Raw genomic sequence first — 25,818 nt, forward strand, 5'->3', positions numbered from 1 at the left:
TGCTACTCTGCTCCAGAAGCAGCCTAAAGAAACCAGGACTCCCAACCGGAACTCACTGGAGGCAAATTAAAACCATCGCAGGCTGCACAGCTGGTGGCACTGACAGCTTGAGCCAAACCTGTCTCACGGGTTTGGGATGCAGGAGAGCAACGGGAATGGATGTGCCAGCAGGGAGCAGGAGTGGTCCAATATGTGAACCTGGTTAGGAAGGGTTTCATCATTGTCTGCACACGTAACACAAACAGGGAATGGCACCTCCGGGTGTGTGCTGAGACAGACGGAAGGGGGAAGATGAGCTTAGGAGAATGTGTAGTCCCAAAAACTCAGTGGCTGGTCTTTACATGGACGTGGTGAGTGTGAGGCTGAGCTCCAAAGAGTGCTGGTGTCCCCAGGTATGCTGACTTCAAGAGAGAATTTAAAAGGGGTAAACTATGATAGGAAATTTGGGGCAAGAATTAGAGCCTGCTGAGGAGAGAGGGGACAGTAAGTTCTGGATGCACGTTGCACTTCTGTGTCATCCTCCCAGACTTCCAGAGACCATCCTGGTCCCCTGTGAGGCCTCCTGGACCACCATCCCCACCCTGCTTAGGCTGGAAAAACGTGTACAGCAATTTCTGGTGCCTTATCTTAATACCAGAATTTCCTCCAACTGGAAGCTGCACTTCTGATTCCCAGCCTAAATATACTTATGACCTGTTTATCTTTGCCTGATTTGGGGCCATGATGTTGCAAAAAATATAACAGCCAGCCCACATATGCACTTTAAAATGCTGTCTCATATCAGATGCTTGGACCAAATCCTGCAGTTCTTGCATGGAGAAAAATCCTTGTGACCTTGGTGACTCTACTCCCCAGATAGTATTGGAATAAGGATTTGCAGGCTTGTCCTGTTTCACATGAGCTCCTTATTCCAGCAGCCATGACATGCATCCAAACATCCCAGGACTTCCTTTAAGGTAGAGCAGAAGCTCCAGGAGCAAAATGAGTGTGAGTTGAGTATTGGTGATTCAGAGTAACATTTTACATCTGTGCAATAATGCTGTTGTAAATGCAAAACTGCCTGCCTTCCTCTTTGTCCAGGGATTTTGTCCAGGTGGTTAAAGCTGGAAAAGGCTTCAGCCAGAAGTTGAAGCTGCTGTGCAGCAGCAGGGTGGAGAGCCCAGCCTTTCTCCAAAACAGCCTCCCTGTGCATGAATGAGAGAACATATATGAGCTTGGGCTTCCTGCATCCCCCTGGCTCCAGGGATTCCCTCGTTGCAGAAGACAGGGAGAAAAGGTTGTTCAGGGTTGTACCCAGTCGCTGACTTTTGTGGGAGCGATGCTGAGGTGCCATCCATCTGTTCCAGCATCAGATGCCCTGAAACACAGCACTGTGCTCACTGTACTCAAACACTGTGAGCTGTCAGACATAGATAAAAGCTCCCCAACATTAACAGCAGCAACACTCCAACCGCTAAATTCAGCTTTGAAGTTAGCAACCCACTAAGCCATGGAGGCCGCTCCTTTCTGTGCTGACTCAGTGGGACGATTTACATCCCACAGCTATTTTTACAGGGAAAGAATGCGAAAAAAGCCACACATTTATTTTTCAAAATCGAATCTTGGGTTCTAGAGAATTGTTTGCAGCAAGCCTAGATAGGTTTCCATGCCTATTCATCCCCTGGCTTATTTGATGAGCTTGCCAGCAGGAAGGATTTTAATTCCTTTTTATCCCAAAGTATTTTTTCCACAGCTGTGATATGAAATGCTTCTGCCAAATAATTTAGGCTCAAAATCTGACCTATATTGAATAGTGTAAGATGCTGAGCATGTTCTTGGGATTTTAAGGGCAGAGTTTGTATTTCACTGAAGGATTTTTAATGGAAGCCTGCAAGAAAACATTGTCTTACGTCTCCTATCTTAATCCTATTATTATTATTATTATTATTATTATTATTATTATTATTATATGCTACTAATACTATAAGACGTGTTGATGGCCCACTTGCAACAGCATACAAAAATGGATCTTATGAAACAGCCATATGAAAAGACATAGAACCTCTATGTTTTTCATAGGACAGTTTCAAAACCTATCTTTTACTCAGTGCCCATACTTCAGGCCATATCATCAGATATCAGTTTGGTTGCTGGTGTAGACTGCAAGCAATGTTAAGAGTCGCCATGTGGCTTCTTTAAGCCTATTTGGCAAAAGAATTCACCACCCTAAGGGTCCAGTGTTGCAAATACAGTAATTGCAACTTTCATTTGCAAACCTCTCAAATGGTAAATGTGGTCTGTACTTTAAGATATGTACTGCGTGGGCAAAATCCTGCTTGGGAGCTACAAGCTGCTTCAGGGCATGAGAGGTGGGAAGCATGGGAAGTCTTCATTTCGGTTTCAGAGGAACACAGAGGCCACCAGCACCCACACACTGCTGTTCTCAGCTCCAAAGGCTTCATCACGCCCAGCACAGCTCCCAAATCTCCCCTTCGAGGCCCAATGGCATGGACCCTGTCAGTGCACATCAACATCCTCTGAGGAGAGGAAAGGGCAGAGCTTTCTGTCCTGGCAGGCGATCAGAGCATCATCCCGGGATGTGACAGACACAGGTTCAAGTGCCTGAGGGGAATGTTTATCCCATGCAGTATAAACACACCAGTCCGGGAAGCAACGTATAGTGCAGAAATGCCTTGAGTCACTTCGTGGAGATAAATATTAATTTTATGTCCTTCCAGCCTCGGGTCTGCCTTGCCCATATACGGCCCAGGATCAGCACTGCCTTGGCTTTGCTTCAGGAGCTGGAAGCGTGGGGATCCATCCCTCCGCACGGGTTTCGGGACTGCTGGTGAGTCTCGGGGCTGTGAACGGCAGTCTGCGCCCTCGGGGTCGGCGGATTGGGGTCCACTTCAGCCCTGCAAGCCAGAGGGTCGGGTCCCAGGCTGCTGGGATAGAGCAACAGGATCGACGACCTTCATCCGCTTTTATAGGAGCGGTGCTTTGACGCGCACCAACGCCTGCGATGGGTTTAGCAGATGTGTCCTCCTGCCTGCACGAAGGCCAGCACCTCTTGGGAACAGGCGGCCACTAGTGTTACTATGGTTCGGGTGGGGAGATGAGGGGAGGAGAAGTTTTTAAAAACTCACACAAACGGACACGGTGGGTGGTCGTGCGGGGACATGGTGGGCTCGTGATTGCGGTAGGGAAGTAGCCCACGGAGGAAAGGGAGAGGCCAGGGAGGGTCCCGGGGGTGCCGGGGCCGCCCCGCCCCGTCCCCGCGGGGCTCCCGGCGCTGCCCCGCCGGCGGCGCCAGGACCCGGCACGGCCCCGCGGGGCGGGGGCGGGGCCACGCGCGAGCAGCCAATGGGCGCGGGGTCGCCGCCGGGTTCATTTGCATTCAGGCGCGACGCAGCCAATGGGCGCGCGAGCCGCCGGCCGCGCTGCGCTCCAGGGGCCCCGCCCGGGCGGCCGCGGCTCATTCGGAGAATGGCCGCGGCCACGGCGTGCGGCTCCCCGCCTCCCCGCCCGCCCCGCGAGCAGCCGCCGCCGCGCAAGCGGGGCGACTCTCGGCGGCGGCAGGCCGCCCTCTTCTTCCTCAACAACATCTCCCTGGACGGGCGTCCGCCCTGTCCGCCTGCCGAGAAGCCGCCGCTGCCCGCTGGCCCGGGTGACGGGGAGGAGGCGGCGGCGGAGCCGGCCGGAGCCCCCCCGCGCCTGCTGCCCCCGCCGCCCGTATGCCAGCCGCCGCCCGCCCTGCTGCTGCCTGGCGTGCCCGCGCTTGCCGCCGCCGGAGCCAAGGGGGATGCGGACCCCACCCGTGGGGGCATCTTCCTGCCGCAGCTGCTGCTGGGCGGCCCGCTGTGCCCGCCGCCCCCGGCCCCGCCCGCCCTGCCGGGGATGCTGGCGGCCCCCAAGCCGGGCGCCCCGGGGCTCCTGAGCCCCACGCAGAGCGCGGCGGGCGGCGGCTTCTCGCTGGAGGCGCAGCGGCAGAGGTGAGTGAGGGGACGGGACTCGCCGGGCCAGCCTACACCCCCGCCCCCGTCGCGCTGACCCCGCGGGGCGTGGGAAGTGCCGGGACCCCCCACGGCCCTGGGAAGAGCCGGACTTTCCCAGGGCCTTCGGCCGGCCGGGGGCTCCGGGAGGGGGGAGCGGGGCATGGGAAATGGGCGCCCCCGGGGAGAGCGGCCGTGGGAGGCGGCGCCGGCCCCGCGGTGGCCCCGGGAGGGAAGGGAGCACCTGCCCCAGCGGCCCGGCCAGAGGTGTGCGGGGATCCGGGAGCGCTGCACGCCCGGCCCGCGCTGCCGCCGCCTCGGCAGCGCCGCTTGGGCCCGGGGACGCGGAGGATGCCCCGGCCCGCGCAGCGGCGGATGACGGGGATCTGCGGAGGGGATCGCTCGCTGAGGCTCTGTCTGCAGGTCTGCGGTACCCTGAATCCTGCCTCCTGCTTTTCCCCAGCCCAGTTTCTGCATTTCTGTGTTTCCCGATGAAGCTGACAGGGTCACTGCTAGGCAGGACGCTTCCTCCGTGCGGCGGCCACACTGCTGGTGTTGTTCCTTCTCCTGCTCTCTGCTGCTTGTCTCTGCAATTGTGTATTAATGAATGCTTGTGCACAGGGAACTTGGAATCAGCCTCGGGGGAGGATGCTCTGGCCTTCAGAGTAGGATTGCCGTTGCATTTCCAAGGGACTTCTGTCAGGCTGAAAGTGTTGGTTTTCTAATCGACTGGAAGGCAGGCTCTTGCTCAGATCTTGGGGATCTGAGCTCTGAAAGAACTCTTTTCAGGCCGTTTCTTGCATAAACAGCTCTGTAAAGTGAGCTGGCCCTCTGAGCCTGCAGATAGGCAGCAGTATCAAAGGCTTTAAGTCTCTGTGGTCTTTACAGTGGCTTCGAGAGCTTTGTTAGTGAGCTGAAACAGAGATGTTGTCAGTGTTTCAAAGCTGGGGAGTTTGCTAATGCAGTTAATGGGTATTTTCTTTCAGTGTGCATCTCACAGGGGGAGATGTCCTGTGTATCCCCAGCTTGGGGGTTCAGGTGAATTTGAAGAGAAATAGGTGTTTGTCAGTAATGTGGGGGTCCTCATGTGTTATCCCTCCTGGGCTGTTTTCCTTCTTGAACTGTTACTTACCACTCATTGCTTTTCTTGTCATGGAACACACCTTTCCCTCCTTATTTGTTGGAGAAATTGAAGCTGGGGCTGCCAGCTGGCTGCCCTGTGTGCACAGATTGTGCTGTTGTGTGCCGCTTGTTGAGGAGGAAAGCCTGGAGTGAGGGTGTTGCTGTGGAACAGTTCCTTCCCAGCACTCCTGATCCACAAAAGCCAGCACAGCAGGTGCTGTGTGGTTTAATTTCACTGATTTAATATTAATAGGCAGAGCTCTCGAGGGCAAGTTTTGCATCAAGAGTTTTTAAGCACAGTTCACTTTGTGGATGTGGCCTTCATTGTGCCTGTGCATACAGAGTTCTGAAGCAATGATCCTTCCCATGCCAAGTCAATAGGACACTAAGAAAATATTCCTAGGATCTTCTCATTTGATGTCCTTCCTGCTTCTTTCTTTGGCATCAGGTTTGAGGTGTTCCCCTACAGTAATTCTCATCAATCTGGCTGAAAAGAATGATGATTCAGAAATAAAAGGTAGAGAGAAGTGTGAGGGGCAATCAAGGGAATCAGAAGGCTTCTGTCTGAGTAATGACAAAACAAACCATGATTTTTTTGCTTGGAAGAGTTGGCTGGAAGGGTATATTGTATTGATCAGTTTGTGTACTACTTTTGAGGGTGATTTGGAGTGAGAGTTCATCTGGTTTTCATCTTGAAAGAAAAAGAGCATCCGCTGAAACCATCAGACGGAAGATCCACATCTTTACACAGATCCACACATCTTCTGACAAAAGGACAGTTTTGTGCTGCCTGAGGGGATGTGTTAGAGCCAATGTACCTCATCCCAGTCACACTGGGCACGGGAGTGGGTGAAATGGACAATTACAATTTCACTGCCAACTTACAAGATGAGGGACTTAGCACTTTATTTTTCACTCGATGGTTTTTTCCTTTGGTCTGTGACAGAATATCTCTCCGTCCCTACTGAGCAGAGACATCTCTTCTTGTTGCAAATACATGAGGAATGATTCAGGGAATCACAGGAGGAATGTCCTTCAGGACAGCGGTGCATTTACTCCTTCCCCTTCTGTGTTGGGTGAGCTGTTTACACAATGAGGTTTCAAAATCAACAATTACAAAATGGATCTTCTTTTATTGGGACTTGGGAATCTGAGAATTGTTTTGCCTTACAGTGATGTTGCTATTCCAGATCATTAACTGCCTGCATCGTGCAGAGGTACAGGCGAGTGAAGTTGGTGGAGGGAAGGGGGAGGTGGAATCTGCACTGCCATCCTGGCCTTTTAATCCTTGGTGCCCACTTTTAGGCAGCTGTTCTCTTCAGAGTCCTTTCTGAGTCACTGTCAAGATCTGCTTTGAATTTTCCTCAGTGGAGCCTCCCTTAAAGGCACCAGGAGCACTGGCTGCAGGATCTCCAGACTCACTCTGTCCATGTTCACTGACCAGTCTTGTGCCATATCTGGGGATTTCATCGTGCTGGGGCTTGCCCTGATCCATGGAGATATCACTCTACTATCAGTATCTCTATCTACTGACAGTATCATTAGGCAGGGTTTTATTACAAAACTTGGTCTTGTTTGACTTGATTGAGAGGTTGCAAGAAGCTGATGAGACCAGCCAGTGTGGCTCAGGGCAGGGCGTGGTGGCCTCTCTGCTCGAGTTGGGGGTTAGTTATTGGCAGCAGGCAGCATGTGCAGTACAGCCCAGGGAACGAGAGATCTGCTCACCTGATGTAACCTGGTGTTCCCTGGAGTTCCTCCATCGCTGTAAGGTCCTTTAGGATGGAAGCTCAGCAGAGGAGGCACCATTCAAATCTGGATGCTCAGTTTCATTGTGCTGCTGGCTGAGCATTATAAACTTATGACTTTTACCTTCCACTTCCATTTTCCTAAGGAATCTTCTGCTTACAGGATCTTAAATTACAATGCTGTGCTATACCAGCTTGCCTGACCTGATCTGCTTGCCATCCTTCTTCCCTTCTCCTTTTCCATCTTGCTCTGTTCTTTTGTTCTTTCAAAGAACAAGCCTCACAAAAAGCAGGGGAGGGAGGCAGCAAACAGGGAACAAATCAGCATTCACAGATTTTTTAATGAATTTCTGCAGCTGGGTCTGAAACTGGCAGAGCTTTCTGGGGAAACACAGATAGCAGAGAGCCCTGGAAATAGCCAGGTTATGAAAGCATGAAAAATGGAAACAACAGCCCTGAATGTCAATGCTTGTTTTGCTTCTGAGGTTTCATTATAGCATAATGTAAAGCAGCTGGTTTTGCCACAATTTGCTGCATTTTTCTGGGCCTAAGAATAAACACAGAGACTAAATTATTTGTGATTGAGGCTTTAATGTCCTTGGAGTTCAGTGGTCAAGGAGCTGAACTGAGTGTTTGTGATAGCTCAGTCATTTCTGATTTATCAGCAAATTTAGGTCATTTTGAAAGTGGGAGTTTAAACAGTAGTTGATAACAGCAACACTTTGGACCTACTCTGCTTTTAAGTGTTAATTGGATGCCAGATTGCTGACATAGGTGTGATCAGATTAGTTCTGTGGGTGGAAGAGCAGAAATGCTTAGTCAGGATTTTATGGTGGTTAATGTGTTGTTCTGTTCTACTGTCATCTTAGCTGCTGTTGTCACTTCAAGAAATATAAATATTTTTATAAAAACCCCTCTGCTAATAAACAGATTTTGTTGAGATGGATGAAATAAAAAGTCTTAGTTTAAATTTTGAGCCTAATTTGGAATAAGCTGGGCACATGGTGCTTTTTAGGAAGCAGCAAGTTCTGTCAGACCTGGCAAGCTTTGACTTTTCAGAGGTGAACAGTAGACTGGGATGTGCTGCTGGGGGCTGAAAATGAACATATTCTAAACCTGAACTTCATTTAAAAGTCAGCTGAAGTGTTAAGGCTGCAGTCTCCTCCCCAGGTTGCTTCAGCAGATTTCTCTCATATTCTTGACTGCAGGTGAATTGCATGTGCCCAGTATTAAGTGTTTTATAGCTGCCTGTAGACATTCCCAGCCAGGTATATTAAGCAGAAGAAGTAAGTTGTATGCCTGGCAGGAAACTTGGAGATCAGAACATCCACGTCCTTGTATCCTGTGCACCCCTGTGAATGGGTCTGGGTCAGGCAATCCAAGACACTTCCAACACCAAGGTTATTTGACCTCTTCAATTTAGACAGTCCAGAGGCTTTAAAGTACCTTTGCTCTCCACACAGGAGTAGTCTGTACACAATTAACTGTACTTGCAGCTGATTTTACCTGTGGATGGATTCTACAGCTTTTCAAAGTGATTGTGCAGGAGGCCTGGCAGTGGGTTTTGGGATGCTGTGGGTTTTGGGATGCTTTGGAAGCGCCGTTTCTGCGTTTTCCTTGCTTCCAGCTCACAGCTCCTCTCCGCAGGAGGTGATGAGGGTGGTCAGAATGATGTTACCTTGCTTCGAGTCAAGGACTCATCAGCCAAGAAGGAAAATGCAACTAAATTATGTATATAAAAACCAGAATAACTTAATTTTGGGGATCCCATTCAGACCTCCAGTGAGCAAGTCCTGTAGGAGTGTTACAGTATAGTATATTAAAAGTAATTATTTAGTTATATATAGCATATTGAATCCTGTGTTCTCCTGTTTTCCATCTGTCAGTGAGTTAAAGCCGTGAGGCTGTCAGGCTGAGCGAGCTTGAAGATATTTCTGAGCCGCCTTTTGAAGGTTATTCTGAAGGTTTCTGGCTCTGTAGTTGGAGTTTTAAAAATGCACAATGAAATTTGGGCTCTTTAATGAGCACAAAGTATTGTTGATAGAGCAGGTGACTGCAAATGGAGGGTGCTCAGCTAAAGCCACTCAGTCAACCCAGTTCTTCAGACAGAGCTCCAAACACTTGACCTTTGGTTTACAGCTGTTGTGTATTTAACCTACTGTAATTGGAATTCGCCTATTCCCTGAAAAGGTGTTAAATGAAGAACCTTCAGCTGGCCTCTGTTTCACAAGACATACTATGTCCTTAAAACTCAAAGCTTGCTGTCAGCTGACCCCACAGCTGTGATTCTGCCAGCTCTTGCTCTTGGGTGGTACCCAAGCTGCAGACCTGCCTCAGAGCTGGGCATCTGGTTCATTTTGGAGTCCCCACAGCATGGGCTGAACTGCTGCTGGTCAGAGGTGCTTGCTCAACAGCATGGACAGATTTGCCCTTGCTCTGTTGTGGTTGCTAAAATTTAAGCATAAAATTTTGCCCCGGTGAAGCTACAGCCTCTTGACTGTGGGTAGAAGGGGATGATTGATGGAATGGGAAAAACCAGGTGCCCATGAAAACACTGTGGGACCTCTCTAAACTTGCTTTGACTGAGTTTCCTCCAGTCACCTATTTTAATTTTCTCCTTTCCAATTAAAAGCTTCTCTTTTTCTTTCCTTTTTTCTTCTTCCTATTTTTTTTTTTAGCTCGGGAGTTTATTGTGCTGAAGGCTTTTATTTAGCAAGGCACATGATGAAATGACAGCATCATCTCTCAGTGAAGTGCATGAATATTTCTAGCATAATGCCCCACAGTGTCATCAAGGACGCACTTTGCATTTCACGTGCCTGTTTTGGTCAGCAGTTCAGTGCTGAGTGAGCAGAGCACAAAGCACAGGAGGCAGCCAGGTTGGTGAGCTAGGAACACCTCCAGAAACTGGGAGAAATTTGGAGAAATGCTGGTGGTGTCCTGGCCAGCACATCTAGTCTGCTTTGTGAGAAGCAGCAGGGATTTCAGGAATGAGCTTTAGGAGAGGGCCGTGGGCACAGCAAACCTTACATCTGGTTTGGTAGTTCTGTTGCAACAGCTGGGGCTTTCACAATACTTACTGGAAGGCATTATTTTCTCCTTGCGTTGCCTAAACACACTGAGCACCAAAACAATGTGATTTATGAAACTCAATGAATGTAAAGCTCATTCTCTATTAGGTCTTAATCATATGTGGTTGTGAATCAGCAAGGAAGTAGCAGCTGCTGTGAAGATTATCTAATTTCATTCCTTGTTAGTATTTAAAACTCTCCAGGTTTAGTGAGCTTCCCACTTACTCGGCCTCCACCTTCATTCAAATTACACTTCATTTCTGTTCATTCTCATCTGTTCCATAGGCTGTGTGACGCATTCTTCCCTTGCATGTGGTTTTAGTGGCGTTGGAGGAGTGCAGGATTTTCTCCTGGCTGTTTGGGACCAGCAGGAAAGCCCCTGGTGCCCTTACAGTTTTGCAAACAAACCTTGAGTAGGAACACAAAGGTGAAGGAATTAGGCCTCCTCCCTCATCCTGGGCTCTCACAGAGCAACCTGCTCTGTAGCCTAAAAGTACTTTTCATGCTCATGTGGCTGATTTCAGCTTACCCTTTAAAATGACGATTACTGAAAGAATAAGTTAAACTAGCCCTGCTGTGAGACTTGTATTTATTCTCTGGCAGTCTGATACTTAAACAAATGTCAGGAAGAGCTCCTGGGATGGTGGCCTGCAATCCAAATGCACATTTGTGGTGCCATAAAACAACGAGTAGCTGGCTTTGTGAAGAAGGAGCACTGAGCTGTGCACTTACTGTTGGTGATGCAAAGTGTCTTTCTTTTCTGCCTCTCAAGGAGCATCTGAGCTGAGACCATCCACCCATGAAAGTGGCCTGCTCAGTGCTGGACACTTCATGGCACAGATCCTTTGTGAAAGTCATTTGTTTTACCAAAGACATGGTTTTGATGTGATTCAGTGTAAATGCAGTCTCTGGCTTCTTTTGGCTTTAATTACTGAGAACTTGTTGCTACCAGTGAGCTGTACTCAATCTGCTTTTGAGCAGGAAACTCATTAGCGTGAGCACCGAGGGTGGTGAGGCACAGGGCACTGATAGCACAACAGGGATGCTCCCACTCACACACTCTGGGATGCAAGCCTGAAATCAGTGAATGTCTCCTGGGCTGCAGAAGAAATGGCAGCTGCTAAAAAGTAAGCTTAAAAACCAGGAGTAACTTCTTTAATCTTTCTTAATCCCTCAATGCCTGTATTTTACCTAGTGAAGCCCAAGCACAGTTCGTATCTTTTTGTTGTCTTGCCTGTAAGGAATGAAAACAATACAACTTAATCTTCAAAATATGTCTTGGAAAAACAAAGCTGACAGGTATGTCTTCCTATTGTAAACAGGATTTGGGATCTGGATTTCTTGTGCAAATTACCTTTGACAGTTGTTTCTAAGATAGTACTTCCCAAAACCAATAAATGATTTTTTTTTGTCCTTGTATTAATAACTCAGCCTCTTGACAGATGTGATCATACTGAAGCCTGTAAGGGACATTACAAAGGGGCATCATATTAAAATAAAACTCAAGCGAGAAATAGGCAGCCAAATTCTATTAGGCCCTAATTTTACACAGTAATTAAAAGTCCTTGACCTCCCCCATTCCACTCATCTATTAGCAGTACGGATGGCTAAAGAGCAACAGAGGATATCAGCCCTGCTGCTAATTTTAGCCCAGTGCCCGGGGTGTGTGTCTGTGTGTGCATGCAGCATCATCAGGGCTGTGGATGCAGCTCCATTGGAAACAAATCCACACTGCTGGGCCCCTTGGAGGAGGGCTCAGGCCATGTCCAGCTTTGGCAGCATCTTTGAATGCTCCTGTCATGGGGCTTGGTGGTCCTGGAGGTGATGAAAATAAGAGATCACAGCATAAATGAACTCGGGGTGCTGTGTTAGTGGAACAGCTGGATGTTGGTTGAACTCTGGCTGTGTGGGGGGCTCAGAGTGCAGCCCTGTCCCTGAGAGGGATGGGGGTTAGTCAGCATGGGGGAGAATCACAGATGTTAGAAATTTCCAATTTCTTCCTTCAGGAGGCCAGCTGGTCTGTTCACTGGCTGTGGCAGAAATGCAGGAACCAGAATGACAAAATGGAGAGAAGCTTCAAAGTGGCCAAATGGCAGCTGCGTGCAGGCTTAAGAAAGACCATTGGCCACTGTCAGGCCCAGTGTTGGGGGTTAAGGCCCAACATTAAAGGGTTAAAATGAGATATGTGAGGGCTGTGTGTTGCAGAACCTGCAAGTGCAGAGCGTGGTCATGGGTGCCCAAAGGAGTGCCTTAGAGGACTGTGAGTGGCCCAGGAGCAGGAGTGGGTGAGGCTTGTCTGTGCCTGAAGCCACATCTGACAGCACAGGGTCAGCATCTCTTGCATTCAGTACCTGCTAAAGAATGGTCGCCTTGCACACTTCAACTGCAGCAACATCCCAAAGCTTTACCCTTGTCCTCCTGGGTGTGTGCAGGTAGCCCAGTGCGAGTGGGGAGGGGGAAAACACTCCTGGCAAGCCATCAGAAAGGTCAGTGTTCTTTAATCTTGGAGCAGTGACTTAACCAGCTTTCTCCTTTCCTTTCAAAAGACGGGACATGTAGGGATTACCAGAGCTATAGATAGATTGCTCTTAGCTGTGTCCTGTCCTGTTGGGAACACTTAAGAGCTGTGTCAGTCTTGGGGCTGGTGATCCCACTGCTGCTTGTCCACTGTCCACCCTCTGCAGAGAGTTTCAGTGGGACTCTGGCAGGATCAAAGGAGGACAGCTCTGGAGCTGGAAGCACTCAAAAATTGGATTTCCTCAGTGGGAGATCCATCAGAAAGGATAAATGTATGGGCTGGCTACTGCGTCCCAGGACAGGAGTCAAAATGTAGCTCTGAAGATAATTTGTTGGGGTTTTTTTCTGAACACAAGAGATTCTTGTGGGCTTTAAGTGCATGTTTAGTTCGTCAGGGATTTGGCAGCAGTGTTGGATTGTGTGAGCCCGTGTGTGCACATGGAGATAACGAGCCAAGGCGTAATCCAGAATTCCTCTACGTGATAGCCCCTTATCTCTGGGCATGTGCTGTGTGTGTTTTCGCTCTTGGTGGGTCCCCTCCAGTGCTGTGCTGGCTCTGTAAACACAGTTGCTGTTTTTAATGGTCTGGGAGTGTCCTGCTTTGGTCTTTATCGGTTTCTGAAATAAAAGGCTGGAAAGCACCCAAAAATGAGCTCCTGGTCAGGGACATACATGTACCCAAACCCTCTATAGTTTGTCAGGGCAATGGCTGGAGCTGGCAAACAGGCATGTTTGAACTTTTTGTTGAAATTTCAGCCTGCTCCATGGAACCCATCAACATTTTAATATTGGATATTTCAATTTTTAATTGTCAGGTCACACATGGGTAAGGGTGTGCATGAGGTAACTCGCACCTCATGTAGAGATGTTGGTATTCTTAGGATCTAGGTTGCTTTCAGCAACTAATACACTGTGTAAACTACTTAAAATCCTTCTAATTCCGTGGACCATAGCAAGAAGTGTTATCCTAGGTGAAGCTGCTTAGCACAGGATAGGTGACTTGACTTTTTTTTTGTCATCAAAGTTAGCAGTCACTGGAGTGACCCTGTGCAGCCTGTTGTGCAAGTGTGAGTCGGCTGCATGAGAAGAGCACTCAAACTAAAGCAAATATATATCTGTGTGAGTGTGTGTGTGTGTGTGTGTGCATATATATAAGTGCAGGCTACTCAAAAAGTGTCAAATTTTGCTGCATTCTCCAAATACTGCACCAGTGAGTCTCTTGGACTGTGGTGAGGTTTGTAGGCCCAAATGTTGGTTTGGGCCTACAAACTGTTTCAGGTACTCTGGATTAGTGATAATTCTTTACATACACCCTGTTTTGAGATTTGAGGGAGAGTGTCTGGTTCGGCGTCAGGGATTCCTCCAAGGTGACAGCTTCCGCTGAGGGCAGAAATTTACGAGTGCAGCTAAAAATGAAGTTTCCTGTTTGCAGAGTAGGGATGAGTCATTGTGGTTCTGAGTCAAGGGGTGGGATCTTCCCTTCACTGCGGCAGGGTTTTACTTCCAGATCTGCTCTCGGTTCAGGTGTTTGTCACTCTTCTCCCTGTTACTGAGAAAACAAGGGGATATTCAGAAGGTGTAACACCCTGGATGAGTCTCCACAGTGTGGAGTCAGGAGTGAGGGTCTAGCCATGGCTCTCTCAATCCATCCTGTTATTCACCCCAGCATCCTTTCACAGAACTATGTGCTTTTTTTGTACCAGTGCCCACTGGCATTAGCTGTGTTTTTCCTTTGCTTGCCATACACAGCGTCTTTCTGTCTCCATCCAGCCAGGTCTCCCCTGGGGAGGGGAGGAAGTCCGTGGATGTTAGTAAGTGCATTAGAGCCAGGAGGTTTGCAGTCACCTCCTCCTTTAATGAAGGGTGATTTTTATTGCATTTTAGATGCCAGATTAGACCAGAGAACCATGTATATGTGAAAGTGTTAAACATTCCTGTGCCATTCTTGCTGAAAAGCAGCAAACCAGGAATAATTTTAAAACTGAAGTGCTGGTGGAGGGTGTTGGAGTTGTGCCAGGAATGTTCTCCAGTTGCACCTTAATGCCTGTGGATTTGTAGGAGGCAATCTCTAGCAATACTGAAGGTGTTAGTCCTGTGGGAGGGTTTGCCTCCCTTGTGTTTGCAGAAAGGGACAGTAATTTTTCATCCTCCTACCTGTTTGAGTTCTGGGCTTTACTTCCTTTTGAGTGCCTGAACGGTGCAGCTGATGCTCTGCTCTGCTGCAGTTTGAAGTTTGATTTCTATTTTTTTTTGCCAGAAGCTGGTCTTGTCAAACCAGAGTCCTGCAACTTTCGTCTTGTGTGCTGCTTCTACATTGACTTCCATGGCAGCATTGTCCATTAGTTGAATCTCTGTGTCACTTGGGAAGAAAGCCTTGGGCTTGAACACACATGGCTTGGGCTAAAAGTGTAGCACAATGCATGCTTAAACAAAGGCAGAAAATGTGGACTCTGATAGTTCTAGTGTCAGTGTTTTGCTGGTGGAGTGCATTGTTCCTGTGGAAATTGCAGTCAGTTGCACAATTCATTTGTAAATCTTCACCAACAAAGACAGACTTGACTTGGACAATAGTAATGTATCTTACTTTGGCAAAGTCTATTTTTTTTTTGCTTGAACGTAGTATCCTATTACTGTTACACTAACTCACATGAGTCCTATTATTCTTGCATCTTCCATTCTGGGATTTCACATGGGTTCCAAATACTTTTTGCTTCCTCTAATAACCCTCTCTATTGTTTCTCAGAGAGATCTGTCAGTTTTATTGAGCTGCAGTCACAGACTCTCAGTCTGCTGACTCCTGCAGCTGGAGACAGCTGTTCTGAATGGAGAATGCATGCAGATGTTTGGTCATCATACAGATATACCTGTATCTGAACTTAAAGTGATTTAAAATTACTTACTCCCCTGCCTTGATGGGGGGATCTTTTTGTGACATTCTTGACAGATTTTAAATGAGTGTTTGGAAGCTTTTTAGGCATTTAACTTACAGGTAGGCATTCTTCTGTGTGGCAGATAGTGAGTGGTCTTGTTGATGAAGTTGGTATAAATACGCATTTCAAGGGTCCTAGAGGGGGAGACAAGTTCCTGGCCTTTTTAGGAATTTTAAACTCTTAGTTAAGCACTCTTGCAAAAAACCAGAAGTCAGGAAAACCTGCCATGTTTTCTAAGAGCTCATAGATCTGTTGCAGTTCATAAACTCGGAGGCCATGAACTAATGCTGTTCACTCTTCGTGGTGTTGTACATTTTGCAGAAGGCGTTTTATCTCCCAGCGCTGCTCTCTAGACTTTTTAGAAGACATAGTGGAATATGCCAGTGTACGAAGGTACTTGTTTTCAAAAGCAGCATTAACCTCAACTCGTTGCATGCAGTCCTCTCCTCCCTCCACCCTCTTCCACGCCAATATCTGAGGTCCTGCATGCTAGTGCTGCCATCTGATCATACTACTGGCATGGATTTTTCACAGAACACTTAACAGATTTGGGGGTTTTGTTTGTTTTTCTTTTTATCATTGCAGAACCAAGCATATATCTGGGTCTCCAAGACACAAAAGTTTGAAGAAGATGCACTTCATCAAGAACATGAGGCAGTATGACACCAAGAACAGCAGGTAACGTGTGGAGATCGAGGTTCCCCCTGTACTTGTGTGCAATAGGAAGCAGCTTTCAGTTCCATGCAGTAAGACCTTTAATACCAGTGGGAATTAGGGGATGCCCCTGGGGCTGTGTTAGTTTAATCCAGACTTCTATCAAAGGCAGTAGGTGCTCATACCTGCTACATTTGCAGCAATACGTTCATGATTCTGCCACCCTGCTCTGAAGAGGTTAAATCATTCTCTCTCTTCTTCTCTCACTTTTCTTATTTCTCTCACTTTCCTTATCTCTGGCACACAGAGAGGTCAGAGCTGAGGAGGATTTAAGGAGAGTGACTTGGTTTAGCCAAATTCTTGGCTCATGGTTGCTGAGCAGAAGAGAAAGGGGAGGCTGTATTTTTTTATTATTAATAGAAGTGTGAGGTTTCATCTAAATGTAGAATATTGTCTACATCTTTTCACAAGGTTTATGTAAAAATTACGTAAATATAGATATATATTTAAAGGCTAGGATCTCCTCTGACGAGCTCCCAATGTCCTGAAGGCTGAGGTTTTATAGAGAGCCCCAAGGACCTGCAGGGCCAGTGTGAAACCTCTGCTCTTCTGCTGCTTTCTGAAAACATTAAATCCATAGCAGTATCTGTATGACTTGCAGAGGAAGATAAGAAGAGCCTTGTCTGAATATCCCATAAAAAGCTGCTTTGTGACTTCTGGATCTTAATTCATATCCTGGTCTTTCTCCATCTGCTTGCAGGATAGTGTTAATCTGTGCTAAACGAACACTGTGTGTGGCGTTTTCTATCCTACCTTATGGGGAGGGGTTACGGATCAGGTGAGTCTCTTCAACTGCTTTGTGAAATGTCTGCTCTGTTGTTTCAAAAGATCTTTTGAAATGAGCGTGGTTGGTGTAGGTCTCTTGTTTTAAGCAAGTGAACCTATTTAACCTGCCATTCATGTATAAGGACAAGAGCTTGCTATCAGAGCAGTAAAACCAGACACCACCACAGTGTCAAAGTGTTCATTCAAGAGAGAAATAGTAAAAAAGGAAGACTTTTCTTCCAGTGTTTATTCACATTTTAAAGCACTCCAGTCCTGTGAAATCTCTGAAATCAACTTTGAACAGGTAATGCGATTTGCTGTGTAGGTTTTCTGTATTCCTAAAGTGGTCAGAAATCAGCTGCCTTTAGTGCCACGAACAGTGGTGTCAGCAAAAAAAGCACAGGGAGTTTCAGGGAAGGGTGCTGCTGCCTTCACTAGAAATCCTCAAGGTTTTATATTGAATTTACACCTAAATAAGTTTAAGATGCTCTTCTGTTTCTCAGCTTTAAGCCATGAATGTCACTATTTGCAGCGTAAGAAAAGCAGAAACAGTTTGGACTGATTCAAACTGCTTTTAGTGTTTGGACTACATTTTTTGTATACAACTGTCAGTATGCTCATTTATGAGAAACAAAACCTGCAAACTGGACTTCCCTGCATCTTTCCTCAGTCCCTTGTGAAGTTTAAGTCCATTCTGTGAAGGTCTGTTATCTACAAATATACCATAGAAAACACTGATTCTGTTCTGGCAAAACAATTGTGTTGTCACTTCTGTCCTGTCCGTAACTTATGGACAAAGGAAGCGGATGCTTAGTGGTGGGAATTGTATTGTATGCAAATACATGCCATAAAAATAGTTGATGGGAAAATATTCTCCCACATAATAGAAAGGCAGCAAGGTCACTGGAGCTATTTCAGAGCAGTTCTGAGCACTCTGCTGTTCTGCTCGCAAGCTGGCAGGGCAGTTCTTCACCTGAAAACTGGTTTTTTTTATTGGAATATTGGTGACAAAGCCACGTGCTGCCATCGCTGACACAGACATCTGCAGCTTCATTCTTAGCTTGAGCTTGTGTGCACGGGGGTTAGAAAATTGCACTTGAAAGGCAAGTTTCTAATCCTAGAAAATAATTAATGTAAATCATGTTTGCTGTTAGGTGTTTGGGCATTAGAGGGTTGGGAATGCTGTGGTCTTGTGCAGAAAGACCATATTAAAAACAGTTCACTTTTGACAGGTAGATTGGTACAGATTTGTGTTAAACTGAGATGAAATCTGATTCTTTGGTTAATGAGCATCTCTACATTTTAAAAAGAGTAGTTAAAAACTAATATTCTCCTGGAGGTGGCATTGAGGAGTTGGCTTGTTCCCACACAAGAGAACTCTGACTTGGTGGTGTTGGCTGGTGTTTCCATGGGAAGCTGGGCTTGCATTTCGTCATAGTGCTCTTTCTTACCTGCATTTAGTGATCTGAAAATGGAAGGACAGAAGCAGCGACATCCTTCTGGGGGAGTTTCAGTCTCTACTGAGATGGTGCTTGGACTGGAAGGAGTAGAGCTGGGTGCTGATGGCAAGGTAAGGACATCTATTTTTTCACTCCAGGACCATTTCATGCTGAGACAAATCAATTTATGCAGTGCTTTGCTATCCATTATGTGAGAGCTCTGGCTTTTCAGAGCACTGGAAGTTTTAGACCCATAGTTTGAAATTGTGGCTTGTGATAATGCTTCTTCTGAGGAGATGGTTGAAGATTGTGATCACTTCTGCCTCTGTTTCTGGAGAATTGATTTGACTTTGCTCTCTGAGGCAACATGTGAGTGAAGTTTTGATAGAAACAGGGGTGAAATTCATACTGCTTTAGTTAAATTTATACGCTGCCAAAATCTTACTCCTGTGATTCTTGCCTTTTCTTTGCCACCCCACCAAATCTTCTACAGCGCTTTACTTTAAAGTTGTGGAAGCAATGCACAGTTGAACAGTTCCAAGATCCTCACTCCTAAATCCAAACTCTAGGGGACTCGAGTTGGAAAATCCTAGATGTCTGGAAATAAGCTTTTCAGTAAACTTCTCCCCAGAACTACTACAACTTTCTCTTCTTTAAGGTTGTGTCCTATGCAAAATTCTTGTACCCGACCAATGCTCTGGTTGTTCGCAAAGCCGACGCCTACGGTGCTGTTCCCCCCTGTCGAGCCAGTGCTCCCCGGAGTCTTCCTGGATCAAGATACAAACCTGTGACAGCAAAAACAATACCAGCAGGAACAGACCTTGGTAAGAACAGGAGCCAGCTCTGTCATCACTCATGCACACAGCAGAAAAGGCAGAGATTTGTCTGAGGCTTCTGCAAGTGGTCAGTGTGTTATTGGGATGGATGCGCTGCAGCTCATCAGTGCAGTGCAAATGATGAGCCTTCGGACTGAGGATTCCACAAACTCCTTACATCCTCCATATATCTGGCCTAGTTCTGTTTATGCCATTCAAGAAGCACAAAGCTTTTGCTTGGGAATGTAATGTTTTATATTACTCACCGAGAAACATCTGGTGCTCGTGGATCCAGGTGGTTCTCCCTGACTTGTAGCACAGTTAACAATGCATAAGCCAGAGTTAGTGCCAAGAATCCCTTCTCTTGTGTAAAAGAACAAACCTGACAACTCTGCTGTCTAATAAGACTATAGGCAAAAGAATTCAGTCTTGTGCAGTTGTTTTCTGGGTATATTTGTAGATGCAAACTGAGTTTGCACTAAATCTAAAATGATGTGTCAGGCATGTGTGGTTTGTGTGGGTCATTTAATGGTTTTAATTTTTGACTGGTGCATTTATGAAATGCGAACGTGTACCTGTAGCTGCAATTTGCTTGTACTGTGAGATCTGCCAACACTTAATGATTTGAAAACTTTCTTAAAGAGGAAACAGGGGATTTAAAGCTCTTTATCTGGTGACCCAATGTGCTTTCCTCATTCCCTCAGGAAGTGAAGCTGGGGAGACTGCAGAGTATGATCCAAATCTTCTGGATGATCCTCAGTGGCCCTGTGGGAAACATAAACGTGTTCTCATCTTTGCCTCTTACATGGTGAGTGACTGGCATACCTGTACAGAGGAGAGACTCTGTGACACATCCTCCTATAAAGAGCTTCCTTGAGGAAGAAAAAGTCCTCTAGGAAAAAAAAGTTGTGGCTTTTCTGATAATTGATCAGGAAAAATATAAGCGATTGAGTTTGTACAGTGAGCTTGTCAAGGGCCAGTCTGACACCTGTCTTCATGTTGTCATTTAGTTCTTGTAACCATTTGCTTACTATTTTTTAAGCCTTTGTCTGTAGTTGGGATTCAACTTTGGGACATTTCAGAAATGTTAAATTGTGAATAATAAAACTCAAGCTTGCCTTTGCATTAGTGTTTTTGTAAGACTTGTTTGGCTGTCAATTGTGTTCACAAGACAAATGATAAATTTTGCTTCTTGCATTTCAGACTACAGTCATAGAGTATGTGAAACCCTCAGACCTTAAAAAGGATATGAATGAAACCTTTAGAGAGAAGTTTCCTCATATCAAGTTGACACTGAGCAAAATTAGGAGGTAAGAAATAAGCTCGAATAACAAGAACATCATCCACACTGAGGCTGCACTTGAATGGAGCAAATCCTACATCTATTAATAGCATATATGATTAAACACTAATCTCCTGTTGTCAGTTGAGCTGACTGTAGGATGACAGCCCTGTACTGGAATGTTTAGGATGCTGAGAAAGGGTAACAGTTGGTTTTCATAGTTCCACCTAAAGGGTTTTGTTTCACCAACTGTGGTGTACTAACCAATTAAAAGTGCAGCAGCATTAGCTTTGAAACAAACACTTGTAACCTGATTGCTTGGCTGCAGTGCAGTCCCACTACAACTGGATTGGCTTTCTGGGCCCTCTGGCTATTTTTGCCTTTCAATTACCAGACTCACTGATGACCACAGTCTCTAACAAGATTGTAGGATAAAGAGTGTTAGACCTGGGAAGATGTGGTAAAGAAAAGCTTTTTGTGGAGGCCCCACAGAATTTCTCATCCTTGAGTAAATGCATCTGGTCACTCCTCAGGAAGATGTACTGTTGCACCTTCAGAGAACTGTAACCTTGCTGGTGTTACAGGGAGATTAATGCAATCAGAGCCTGCTGAAATAGCCAGTTTAAACACGATTCTGCTGAGTCACCAGGGCCAGGTGTAGCTCAGCTCCAGAGGAAGATTTGCTTGGGCAGTCTGTTCTGCCCGAGTCCTGCATGCTCCTCTTTGTAGCAGTTCAGAGCAGTGTGTTCATGCAGAGATCGTGCAGCCTGAATGGCAGCCCTGTGAGGAACCATCCATCTCCCAGCCTGCTGTGATGCTGAGGTGAAGGGCTGGCGCTGTGGGAAGTGTGTAAAGCACGCTGCCGTCCCCCTCACACCTGGCTCTGACTCAAGGTGTGTAGTAGACAGGTCTCTATGCAGCAGCTGCTGTTTTCCGTAGGTCACAGTGGTTCACCCTTATGATATGAATCACAAACCAGTTTGGGAGCCCAGAAGAAATCCTACAGCATTAGCCTGTGTGTCAGTGAGGCAGCTGAGCCCTGGTGTTTATGGGCAGATGAGGAATTGTTCTACTACAGTGAATGTTGCCAGCCAGGTGAAATCAAGTTTGTGCATCAGCACCAACTTGTTGCTACCAGCTGGGCTTTTCCACTCTAGGATAATACTTGTCATGGTTTTCCGAATAGGAGTCTTGCCCATATGCTCCTCTGAGTTGCTGTGCTGCAGTATTTCTACAACATTCAATAAAATCTGTCATGTCTGGGGGGGTGTCTTTTCTCCTTTTCCCAGTTTAAAGAGAGAGATGAGAAACCTGAGTGAGGAGTGCAGTCTGGAGCCGGTGACTGTCTCCATGGCTTATGTTTACTTTGAGAAGCTCGTCCTCCAAGGCAAACTCAACAAACAGAACCGCAAACTGTGTGCTGGTGCTTGCGTTCTGCTTGCAGCCAAGATCAGCAGTGACCTCAGGAAACACGAAGTTAAACACCTAATAGATGTAAGTGCTATGAGCTTGTTCCAGCTGTTGTCAGAACCTCCTCCCTAGCTCATAGGCAAAGATTAAAGCCAAGATTTTCAGTGGCACGTGCTTGCATGGAAGACCAGCTGTTTCAGCCAGTTTTCTGTCTCATTAGGGCTCTTCCTTGCTTTATTTTTTTAATTCATTGAAACTATCTGCCTGGTGCGGGCCAGTGTCTTACTGATCCTACAGTAAAGTTATTTTTGCACTTGCCTATGTTTGCCTGAGATGCAGTAACTGTTGTGTGGGTGTCACAGCTGAGCTGATAAGCTGGTTTACTTCTCTGATCTCTGGCAATAATACGTTTTGATTCTGAAGATAAAGCTCAGGCCACGCATCGCTGACTTGATCTAACAATGCCTTGAAATCACCTGGATTAACCGATTCTTTCTCCCCTCCTTTGTTTTGTTTCATTATCACTGTCATAGAAACTAGAAGAGAGATTCAGATTCAACAGAAGGGATCTCATCGGTTTTGAATTCACCGTCCTTGTAGCTTTGGAACTGGCTCTGTATCTCCCTGAAAACCAAGTTTTACCTCACTACAGACGGCTCACACAACAGTCTTAACCAAAGCTCCATCCCAGCCGGCATCCAGCTGTGCTGGGATCACATCCTGGGATGCTGCTGGTGGAGGTGCCACTGGCTCCAGCTAGTTGGGAAGGCTGCAGGGTGTTGGGAACTGTCGAGATCTATGGACACAGATGCCAAGTCTGGGGGATGGTACGAGAAGAGTTATTGAACTTTTGTTTTCTTTCGGACATTTAAAGCACAAATATTCACCAGTCAGCTGTCGTGGCTGCTTATTATTCCTTATTTATCTTCCTGGTTTTACTAAAACTGTTCTTCCCTATGAAGAATACTATTGTATTGGTTCTTTTTCTTTTAAGTCTTTATTGTATTCCTTGAAACTGAAGGAACATAACTTCCATTCCAGTGCACCATAAAGTTCAGATGTTTCTAAGAACCTCCTCACATTTTTACATTAATGAAATGCATACTTTATTTTTTTAAAGATGTGCCTAAAACTGGCTGGTCTGGTACCAGTGCTTTTTAAGTTAGTTCTGTTATTTAGTGGGGAATCCTGAATTTGTATAGCCATTTATTCTTTACCTGCATTGGCCTTGCATACAAGGAAAACAATTCCAGTATATCTGCACTAATATTATACAGGGCATCTATTCTATGATCTGTAAGTAGCAAGGTTGAAATTACTCCATTTCAATTTATTTACTATCAATACCTTAAAAATACACATTTTACTTAAGAAGGAAAGGTGGTTTGAAAACCTGTCACGAAGTACCACACGTTGAGTGAGGTAGCTGGGAAGTGATTGCCATCCTAATTCACTCCTGAGTGGAAGATGAGCACTTGACTAAGAACAGTTTGCTGTCAATTGCATCATTTAGGGGTTTTATTTGTTTCACTGTTCCGTAGCCTGAAATAAGCACCTTTTGTAGTATGACTGTATTCTATATGGTCTTACCTGAGCAAATATGAAGCCAGTAGAGTTACTGCTGCCAAAGGAAGCCAATGAAACAAAGCATGCCCGGTATTGACAATGCTACTTTTTTTACTCTCTGTTCTTCCAAGCGTTGCATCACTGTGATGGTCCTCACAAAACTGGCATTGCTTGCACATCTGAGCAGCCACTCCTGGCTGGTGCCCAGCAGCGCTCTAGTGCATACACAGAGCTTAAATAACTTCTCTGCCCATTGGCTATTCCTTCCTTTATTTTTACAGTATCCAGGTTGGGAATGAATTCTTGATTGTATGTGGAACCTTCTGTGGTATTGGCTCTTGGGTTTATTTTCTGAAGCAGTATTATGATACAAGTTACTGGGTCCGTTTGCAAGGAACAAAACTGATACTTGGTTATTTCGACTGACAAAGTTGTAATTTAAGTTTGATTCATAAACTACCAGACCTCATGCTGAGGTCAGGGACTTGCTATCTAATATGTAAAATTATGTAAATTCTTGTTCCTTGTATTAAATAAGGGTTGTAGCCAAAACCAAAGCTGAACTTTGCTCTTCAGCTGTGTTTTGTCTGAAGCTAATTTGGCTTCATTAGAATTGCAGCAAACTTTACTGGAGCCCCTTCCTCTTTGAGTGGGGCTCAAAGTGTATTTTTCATATATAATAATTACAGTGACTATCAAATCATTTGTAACTGTGTTCAGCTGTATGTAGCTTCAAATTCTTTGTGTAACATTTAATATGCTTGTGATTTCTCTAACACAGAAGGACTTTCCAGTCTCCAGAAGTGAGATGGTAACTAATAGTTTAGACAGCAAGCTTGCCAATTATCTTCCAACAGGTTTAAAAAAATTGCCTACTAGTTAAACTTTCTACTGAATATAACTGTCCTTGCATGCAGAAATAGTGATGTACTAAACATCTAGTGTGTAATGAGCCTCCAAATTAGCAAACAGTGGTGCAGACAGCTGAGGTGATCCACCACTTCCCAAGGCATTGTGGACGGTACAGAGGTACAACAGAGCAAAGAAATTTCTCACACAACAGCTTGATGAGTATGAATGAAATCTGAAAGTGTCTTTCTCTGGGAACTTCTTTATTTAGTGTATAAAGAGTTTTCTGTAACAACATTAACTTTCCTTTCTCACCATCTAAGGGAACAAAATGCACTTCGGTTTGCAACACTTTGCAGTCTCTGTTCAGTGGAAGTTTGTCTAGTTCAAGTGGCCATTTGGGCTGTAATTACACTCCCAGAATCTGTGGGTTTACGTCATTAAACCAGCAAGCTTTTGTTTTCTTCCAGGAGAACAAATTGGGATAAAGGAGCATCAAATTACAGAATGCTGAATGTTGTCTAACAGTTATTCTAGAACTTGGCTGGGGCACACGCTTGAGCTCGGAAGCTGCTGGGAGCACAGGCCAGGGATGACGCAGGGCAGCGAGGGCTGTGCCAGCCTTGTCTGGCAGAGCTTGGGCTTGGGGTGATGCTGTCCAGAGCCTGGGGTTTTGTCCATGGGATTCCTCGTGTGTCAGTGCAGGAACAGCCCTTCTGCAGGGACCCTCCACCCCCTCCGTGTGCGTTTGCCTGCTCTTTCCCCTTTCCAGAGTGCAGCTTGCAGTCCTGTGTGGGAATCTCTCTCTTTCCACCCAAAAAGCTGCCACCATGTGGCAAAGAACTATCAGTACCTTGGCTGGTCACAGACTGAACGTGGGACCCAACGCCAGACGCAGCTCTGCCGGTTTACGTTTGCACAGCCAAACTCCTCTTGCTCTGAAGAGAAACAGGTTTACACCGAGCAGGGCTCTGGTGCTTTGTGAAGGTGCTGCTGGGGTGGCTCAGCATGGAGAACTCTCTTGGGAAGAGCCTGTACATTTTCCTGTAAACAAAAACTCTTCTGGTTTTGTCATACTCCATTATTTAAAAGTCTTGAGTTGTAGCCTGTTTTGGTTTTTGTTTTTTTTTCTTCTGTGAAATTAAGATGCTGTGAAATAAAACCTGTTTTGGTACACAGTTTGTAACCAAATGCCTCATTTTGGAATAACAATGGGTGGTGTTGGAAGGGTCCTCTGGAGATCATCCAGCCTGACCCCGCTGCTGCTAAGGCAGGTCACAGGAATATGTCCACGTGGGTTTGAAATGTTTCCAGAGATGGAAACTCCCTGATGTCCCTGGGCAGCTGTTCGAGTGATCTGCCACCCTCAGTGGGAAATTCTTCCTCAGTTTACGATGGAATTTCTTGTGGTTTAGTCTATGGCCACTTCTCCTTGTCCTGTCACTGTGCACCGCTGAAAAGAGTCTGGCAGCGTTTTCTGGCAGCCCTTGGAGGTATTTGTACTGATCGAGGAGATCTCGTCTCAGTCTTCCTCAGACTAAACAGGCCCAGCTCCTCCACAGTCTCTCCTCCTAAGAGAGATGCTCCAGACCCCTTCTCATGGTTGTGGCCTCCACTGGACC

General features: G+C 46.2%; 1 protein-coding gene across 1 annotated transcript; it reads left to right on the plus strand.

Moving 5' to 3' along the window:
- Nucleotides 1-3,465: 3,465 nt before the first annotated feature.
- CABLES2 (Cdk5 and Abl enzyme substrate 2) lies at nucleotides 3,466-25,818 on the plus strand (the record flags this gene model as incomplete). Its single annotated transcript, XM_082292809.1, has 9 exons — nucleotides 3,466-3,971; nucleotides 15,942-16,034; nucleotides 16,771-16,848; nucleotides 18,297-18,405; nucleotides 18,933-19,098; nucleotides 19,794-19,897; nucleotides 20,293-20,399; nucleotides 21,661-21,865; nucleotides 22,315-25,818. 9 exons carry the CDS (start codon nucleotides 3,466-3,468, stop codon nucleotides 22,453-22,455), a joined length of 1,509 nt encoding a protein of 502 aa, XP_082148935.1. The 3' UTR covers nucleotides 22,456-25,818.

This window comes from Coloeus monedula, assembly GCF_965178545.1.
Source record: "Coloeus monedula genome assembly, chromosome: 17".
NCBI classification, from domain to species: domain Eukaryota; kingdom Metazoa; phylum Chordata; class Aves; order Passeriformes; family Corvidae; genus Coloeus; species Coloeus monedula.